This window comes from Zingiber officinale, chromosome 4B, assembly GCF_018446385.1.
Source record: "Zingiber officinale cultivar Zhangliang chromosome 4B, Zo_v1.1, whole genome shotgun sequence".
Lineage (NCBI taxonomy): Eukaryota > Viridiplantae > Streptophyta > Magnoliopsida > Zingiberales > Zingiberaceae > Zingiber > Zingiber officinale.
In genome coordinates this window covers 101,559,735-101,567,863 of record NC_055993.1, presented here as the reverse complement: position 1 = coordinate 101,567,863, position 8,129 = coordinate 101,559,735, and the positions used below count along the sequence as shown (strand labels likewise).

Sequence of the window (8,129 nt, the reverse complement as noted above, 5' to 3'; positions counted from 1 at the left end):
GCCTCTCCTCCCTCCTCAACTTTGTGTCAGTGTGATTTAGTAAATTGCCATTTTTTTTCGAAAAAAGATGTATTTTTTATTAATTATTTAACTTCGGGTGACCATTTAATTTTTGCCCTAAAGTATTTTATTCGTGGAATATAGAGTATTTTGTAAAATCTGTTAAAATTTGGGGCATTATGAAAATGATTATTTTCTTAGATACCGTGCTCCGCGGTGCATCTCAACGTGGAGTTCCATTCCACTTTTTTAACGCTTTCGTCCCACGAAGACCGTCACGGAAGTCGTCGTCTTTCTACTCTTACCTACCAATCATCGCCATCGCCACTCCCTCCACCTCCACTCTCCTCGGCCATGGCCGTCGACGATGACCGGAGCAGATCCTCCGATGCCCTCGCCCAGTTCCACTCTCTCGTGGAGGACGCCGACCGCAAATTCGCCCTCGTCCGCGACCTGCCGCTCTGCGCCCGCGGCCCGCTCCACCTCCTCTACTTCCGCAAGGCGTTCAAGTCGTACACCCGCCTCTGGAGGTTCCAGCAGCGACGACGTCGTGAACTCGTCGCTGAAGGCCTTTGCCGCTGGGAGATCGGCGAGGTCGCCTACCGAATCGGGCAGCTCTTCTACTGCCAGTACCAGCGGACCAGCGAGACCCGCTTCCTCGTGGAGGCCTACGTCTTCTACGAGGCGATCGTGAGCAGGGGGTACTTTGAGGCAGTGAAGGGGTCGACTGCGCCCGCGCCCGATCTCAGGCTCAAGTATAAAGAGTTGAGGTTCCTGGTCAGGTTCTTGATTGTAGCTTTTCTGTTGAATCGGAACGACGAGGTGAAGCAGATCTCCGATCGTTTTAGGAGTTTGGTGGAGGAGTCAAAGGCTGCTTTCCCGGTACTTAAAAGACTGGATCTTGTTTGTTATCTTTGTTGGCCATGGCAATCTCATTGATTGTTGTTTCAAAAATCTGCAATTTATGTGCCAGCTAAAGCTTGTACTCTTTGCGATACTGTTGACTAGTACACCAAACATGGTGGATTGGGAAAAATTAGTGATGATAATATAGCTTTTATACTAAATTTTTCATCTAAATCATTCTGATGCCTGTCTACAATGTAACTTGAATATTACAGCTGAGTAGAGAAGTTCATGCGGTTATCAACCTCTAGACCATGTTGAATTAGTGATAATGTGTTGTTGATTCATCTGCTTGGCTATATTAGCTTGTTGAGGGTTGTATTCGTCCTCATAACATGCAACTTGCACTGCAAGGATTATCACCATGGAGTTTTAGTAGTCGTTTCAATTGATACATAGACCAGTTTGAGAAGAAGTTTGCTATCAATATAATAGAGAAAACTTAATCTTGTGTGACTCGTTGTTTCTCCATTGTGCCCTTATAGATACACATTTATAACACTGAGTTATATTTTTAAAGTTTGATCTTCCATTAGGTGTATAGTTCTGTAGTGAATAAGTAGGATTCTAATTACATGTACAAACACTGCATTTGATTTCTGGTTAGCCACTCACCTCCATAATTCACGCATCGCAAATCTTATAAGTGGAAGCACAATCTGCAGGACTTTGTAAGCTTAGTGTGTAGGGACTGTTAACATTCAGTGCCTTTCCCTTTCAAAGAGATTGTTCTGAAAATAGCACTCTTGACACAATGATTCATTGTGAACCTTTAACATCGATTCTCAATTTGGTGTAGCCAACTAAATGTTATTGTACAAAAGTGCTTTTATGGTTTATTTTGATTAAAAAAATGCTAATGATGCTATTATAATGTTGATTTTACTGGTTCTGTGTAATAGTTTGACTGTCACTGGTCAGAAAATGTTTTTTTTTTTTTGCATAACCATTTGAGTAATTTTTTTGGTTATATATTGGAAAATATTTTTTTTCTTTGATATATTATCCAGCAGTTTTTCTCTGCTTCATATTTGTATAATTTTGCTTCCAGGCAATGAACTTTAAGGAATGGAAGCAAGTGATACACGAAAGTGCCAGGTTTTTGAAGGCTGATGCATTGATTCAAATCGCCAGGCCTTTGAGATATAACATTTTGTTTGATGCTCACCAGTCTTCCTTCTCATGTATATCTCGGTTTCATTCAACTAGGGTGTTGAGACTGAAAGATGCTTTGCTTACCAGCTATCACCGGAATGAGGTTTTGATTTTATACTTGTCTAGTGATAAGCAATAGTTCGAGTAATATTTATGTCAACAACTACATCTTTCAATTGCTTTAATACATCATTACTTATTAAGTTGATTGCCTCTGCAGATAAAGCTCGCAGAACTTACTCTGGATACTTTCAGAATGCTACAATGTTTGGAATGGGAACCCAATGGATTCTTCAAGCAGAATCCTATTCAAGAACAATGTGCAAAGAGTTCTGGTGAGCAGAATGAAGCATCTGGATTGATCGATATAAATGTTGCTGCTGATATGACTGATCCAGATGCTCCTCCAAACCCACATAAAGCTGTTATTTACCGCCCTTCTGTATCACATTTAATTGCAGTGAGTGTTAAGGTTTTCTAATCATTGCTTTATCACCATTTTTCAACATGCTAATCTAAAAATGAGATAAACCAAGAGACAAATGTGGTTTTACATAGATGCTGTCTGTGAGGTGTGGAGATTTGCAATGGTTAGATTTGTTGTTGGCCGCTAGTGATATATATATATGGTTACTTGCAGTTTTTTTTATAATGCTTTAATACCCTGTGACATTATACTTATCTTTAATGGCTATTTAGATGGACTAATATCTGAAATTCAGTTTACACAATTTGGATTCTATTTTATTTCAGGTAATTGCTACAATCTGGGAAGAGTTGTCTGCAGATGAAATTATGCTAATTTATATATCAGCTTCAGGTTTCTTCTTCATTCAGCTTGTAATTATAGATCATTGATAGTCCGTCTCATTTTGTAATGCAAGTGAAATTTGCAGGAAAAACTGATTCTAATGTTACCCTTCAAAACAATGGTTTTCGAAGGTCATTGAATTCCTCGAAAGTAAATCACACGCCACATGCTCCTTGGAAGAGGAAAACTCAGTTGTATCCACCATTGGATGATGATAATGTAAATTCAACTGCAAATTTAGGAACTTGTTTATGCCTAGGTTCTCAAGGAAATGGAGGTATTTTTGGATTTTGTTCACACTCTCTATTCTGTTACTTTTTAGTTGTGTTACTGGGATATGAACATTCTTCTTTTGTATCTTCTATGTTTTTAAATGTCAGATTCAAATAATCTTTATCCTGAAGATTTGGTTCCATTTACACGGAAACCACTCTTCATTATACTGGACGGTGACAATAGCCAATCATTCAAGGCAGGTTTGTCAAACTTGATCTCAATTTTCTAGTTTATAATATATCGACATGATTATGAAATATTCCCATATTAACAACTTTTCAAGTTCATAGGGGGCATTTCAATTAGTAATCACAAATGATTCACATTCTAGAAGTTTATGTATTCCCATGCCAAGTGTATTCCACTCTTGCTGCACTAAAGCATAAACTTGTCAAATCTTAGTGATGTTAATGGAATCAATCAAGTTCCACTCACGCAGTTTGTGAGCTCATCTTTTCCTTTATGCTGCTTGTCTACTGGCAAACAAGCAGACTATTCATGGTGCAGAAAGAGGCGAAGCATCTGCCTTACTTCTTTCCCACGAGAAACCAGTTTCAGTATCTGATACCGATATATCATTTGGTGGAAGCCAGTTTACACACTTCCTAACTTCCCCATTACATGCATTCTTCCAGTTAGTAGGCCTTTCCTCTGGTATTGATTCTGTAAGTTGTCTTGATGCTTTTGTTTTGTATCTCATAAGTTGATGCCGGAGTTAAAGTTCAATGTCTCTTGTGTCTGTTCATGTTCAGGATTTGTACAATGATGCTGAGAGCTTGCTTTCATCGGGTTTAGCTGAATGGGAAGTGACACTCTGCACATCGAATTCCTTAAGTCAGGTCTGGGCTCAAGTGTTAACTGATCCATTTCTGCGACGGTTGATCGTAAGGTAATTTCCTCTGTTCCTAACCGAAATTTAACAGTGTCATCAACATTCAAAGTTTTAACAGGTTCATTTTCTGTCGAGCTGTGCTTTCTCTTTGTCGTTCTTCTTCGGGTGGCGACCTCCCCGCTTGTATGCCTGAATGCCTACCTACTCTTCCTGATTCTGTGGATCCAAGTTCCACCCTGGTGCAAAATCATATCCAACTTCTTGTAGAAAGAACTGGCGTCTTGAACCATTTCAATTTTCTGACTCCATGAAAGATCCTATTCAGAGCTGGTGATGATTCTTCAGCAGATCACGGTAAATAGCATCCGACCATTCATTGATTGTTTTGCGACGTTCTCTTATTCTTAGAAGTTCAATTATGGTGCTGCATCTTGCGAGTTTTTTATGTCAGTCAATTCTTGACTTGTAATCTGTTCCATGAATTCTTTGCTCGTACTTTAGTTTGATTTATGAAAACTTGTTTGGCTGCATGAATCTCTACAATATTCATTTCGATTATTGAAGTATAAGATTCCGAATTATGAAGCTTTATTGCATGAAAATCTCTGTTGATACATCAAAATTCAGAGAAGACGGCGGTCGGTCGCCTGTCGTTGACTACCCGACAGTTCCGCCTGATCTCTCCCCTCTGCTGCGTCTGCAACTCCCCCATGTTGATCATCCCCTCGACGAAGGCAGCGAAGAAAGCTCCCTGATCCCTGCTGAACCTCTCCACCACCTCCTTCGTCGCCGTCTCGCCGCCGGAGAAGAGCGTCTGGTCGGCGTTCAGGAACCCCCTCAGCTGCACCAGGTCCTTGAAGTACTGGTTGTCGAAGACCGTGGGCGTGGCGTCGAGCCCGCCGGTGACGTTGCCGTCTCCGCCCAGGGGACACAGCGCGTCGAGCTTCTCGCGGTAGTCAGGGTCCATGGCGGGGTCGGGCCTGCCCGTGCCGGACTGGTTGTAGAGCCTGAAGACGATGGAGAAGCAGCGGCCTTCTCCGATGGAGTGGGAGCCGGAGAGCGCGACCAGGTCGACGACGGTGAGGTTGAAGCGGGCGAAGAGGCTGATGAGGGCGGTGGCGTTGGCCCTGGGGCTGGGCATGATCTCGTCCGACGCCTCCTGGCTGGCAATCAGGCTGTCCTCCCGGCCGAGCCTCACTTCCCACTCCGGCCCTCCGCTCTGCAATTAATCCACAGATTTCCCGATCAACCAACCGATACCCAAAAAAAAAAAAAGAATCTTGACTAGGTCGGACTGTTTATTACCAGGGCGACGGCGTCTCTGGCGGCGATGACGACGATGTCGGCGCAGGAGACGACGCCGGGACACTCCTTCTCCACCGCCGCCTTCGCCTCGTCGATCACCTCGAAGGACCGCAGCGAGTTGATGTTGGACAGAGCCAGCTTCTCGCCGACCATGGTCGGCGTGTCGTCGAGCAACACGGACCCGTCGCAACCCTGCGCGGTCGATCGATCCATCAACAGAAATCAATCCAAGAACCAACCGATCGATCCATCAGAACGAACCAGTACTACTATTCTCACGTTGACGAAGCAGTCGTGGAACTGGAGGCGCATGACGGAGGCCCCACTCCGCGGCTCGCGGGACATCGCCGCCCGGATCGCCTCCCGCACGAGGCGCTCAGCGGAGGGGCAGGTCTCGGAGTAGTAGCCGGCGCGGAGGTTGGTGGCGGAGAGGGAGATCCTGGGGCGGAGGAAGAAGGCGGTGAGGAAGAGCAGCAACGACGCAGCGTAGACAGCGGACATCGCGCAAAGTACACTGCACGTAAAAGGTACTGAGAAGAAGAAGAGGGGGAAGAAGTCGATGATTTTTATTACCCCCACTGCTTTTATTGGTGGTCCGTCCAAACTGCCATGTTTACTCGGACGGAAATAGGATGGTAATGAAGGGAGGAAGAAGAAAAATATCCACCAGATAACATTTCGGTGAACAATAATTAAGTCTCTCTCTCCCTACAGGTAAACAAGGGAGAGGCTGAAGGCAGTATCGGAGGATGGACATTTATGGAGTAGTAAACAAAGAGAGTTGGAATATGATGCGCCCCAGTGGCGCAGCGGCAGTGGCCCATGTCAGTTACTGCCATTTGTGGAGGAGATGTAAGTGGTTTTTGTTGGCGCCTGCTGTTTGTCCGTTTGTTTGTTTGTTCCCGAGGTAGCAGAAGGCACATTTTGAAGACCGGAGAGGGGCCTGGAGTGGAAGTCTAGAAGTGGTGTTGGTAGAGGGAGGGATGGGGTCCATAGTTTCCCATGCCATTTGTGGGGCCCGACTGAGGCAAACCAAGTGATGGCATGGAGGAGAACGGGGTCCAGAGATTCCCAGGCAATTTGCGGAGGCCCGCCGGATGGCAAATCAAGACCACGTGATGGCATGGCGGACGAGTTTCTTTCTTCACTGAACCACATAAGAAATTTTTTAATATTATCCATTTCAAATACTTAACTTTTATAATTTTAAAAATATATATCACATTTTTATCGTACTCTTGATTTTTTTTTCCTGTTATGAAATAATTACATAAATTTAAATTTATATGTATATCTTCAAATTTTACTCTATTTATTAAAAATTCACTACTATTATGAGTATGAATATGAGTATGAGTGTGAAAGTATGAACTTTTTAATTTAAAGTAATTTAAAATTCTCTGAACTATCAGTTAATTTATACCAACTAATAATTTATAGGGATATAATCGAGCCGAATCGAGTCGAGTCGAACTCTTGAATATTTGAGTTTGACTCATTTATAATCGAGCCGAGCTCGAGCTTTATTTAACGAATATATTCATGCCTCACAAGCTTATTCAAACTTTTATCGAGTCTAAACGAGTTTAATAAATATAAATTATAAATTTAAATATTTATTAAAAACTAAATTGTATATTTTAAAAAAATATAATATTCTTATTAAAATTTATAATTTTATTTTAATAAATAAATTTAATATATTTGTCTATATTTTTCATAAGTATAGTGTAAAATCTATAAATTCAATATCAAAACTATTATTTTTTTTCATTAAAAGTCGATTCATGAACTTACTAACGAACATGTTCATGAGCTAACGAGTCGGATATTGTGAAGTTTGAGTTTGATTTGTTTATCTTAACGAACCTCATTAAACGAGCTCAAATGAGTTTTTATCGAATCGAGCTTTGAATAGCTCATGAGCGACTTGATTCATTTACACCCCTAATAATTCGAGTTTGATATTTTCTAAATTAAGAAAGTCATAGAAATATATTGATGATGTTGGCCGGTGGTTATTATTTTTCTATACTTATAATGAGTTTGTAATAAATTTTTATAATTTTAAAAATTCATTGTTTTAATATATATTATTGAATTCAAGTTTTAAGATATGGATACATTAAAAAGAATTATAGGAGTATATTAATTTTAATTTAAAGTGATTCTAAGTTATTTAGATTGTCAATAAATTTTTAAAAACTTAGAAGGGTTTCTGCAAAAAAAATTGGAGACGCATGCCCACAAACTCATGTGATCATTGTTAGATCTAACAACATGAAACACAATAAATATGTAAACAACCGTAAACACTTACAGATCTCCTAAGACGATCTTGAAGGCGACGAGCCAATCTTGACAAATTCTTCTCGCTCGTTGTCGGAAGAGCGATCACAGATCAAAAAGCTCTTTGCAAGATCATAAACCAAATCCTAAGAGTATGTTCTCCTTTGCTCTTTTGTCCATCATCACCTCTTCAATACACACACCTCGATTGCTCTTGGCCACATCAATATAACAAGAAAGCATCGGTTTGTAATCGATGCTTTGATGACCCTTAATTGTAATAAACATTGAGGGAGATGAACCAATCATCTCCTCAACGTAACGTTACAAATCCTTTGCAACGTCTACAACGTCCAATATCTCCCACTCGTCCAAGTCATTCCAAAAAGATTATCTGATCACATAGACCATATTAGTCACATAGACTACAAGATGATCATTTCACAAAGGCTAGAGCAAAATATTAATTAGTCACAAAGACCAAATAAGTCACATAGACTATATGTTGATCAAGTCACTAAGACCACAACAAAATTAATTAGTCATAAAGACCAA

At 41.0% G+C, this 8,129-nt stretch overlaps 1 protein-coding gene, 1 long non-coding RNA gene and 1 pseudogene across 2 annotated transcripts; 2 read left to right on the top strand and 1 right to left on the bottom strand.

Moving 5' to 3' along the window:
• The first annotated feature begins 253 nt into the window (after window positions 1–253).
• Window positions 254–4,514, top strand: LOC121975766 (annotated as a pseudogene).
• Window positions 4,515–4,541: 27 nt separating this feature from the next.
• LOC121975767 (peroxidase 17-like) lies at window positions 4,542–6,002 on the bottom strand. Its single transcript, XM_042527607.1, has 3 exons — window positions 5,565–6,002; window positions 5,286–5,477; window positions 4,542–5,199 (listed from the first exon to the last, which is right to left on the bottom strand). Exons 1-3 carry the CDS (start codon window positions 5,784–5,786, stop codon window positions 4,597–4,599), a joined length of 1,017 nt encoding a protein of 338 aa, XP_042383541.1. The 5' UTR covers window positions 5,787–6,002; the 3' UTR covers window positions 4,542–4,596.
• On the top strand, window positions 5,672–6,626 carry LOC121975768. Its single transcript, XR_006110413.1, has 2 exons — window positions 5,672–5,812; window positions 6,000–6,626. It is a non-coding gene; the product is annotated as an uncharacterized LOC121975768 (long non-coding RNA).
• Window positions 6,627–8,129: the final 1,503 nt, after the last annotated feature.

What these genes read in the sequence shown, in the direction of transcription:
- LOC121975767 (XM_042527607.1), bottom strand. Translation starts at nt 5,786, where the DNA reads ATGTCCGCTGTCTACGCTGCGTCGTTGCTGCTCTTCCTCACCGCCTTC. An exon ending in TCCACGACTGCTTCGTCAAC is followed by an intron (nt 5,478 to 5,564) that starts GTGAGAATAGTA and finishes TCGACCGCGCAG; the next exon opens with GGTTGCGACGGGTCCGTGTT. An exon ending in CCAGAGACGCCGTCGCCCTG is followed by an intron (nt 5,200 to 5,285) that starts GTAATAAACAGT and finishes GATTAATTGCAG; the next exon opens with AGCGGAGGGCCGGAGTGGGA.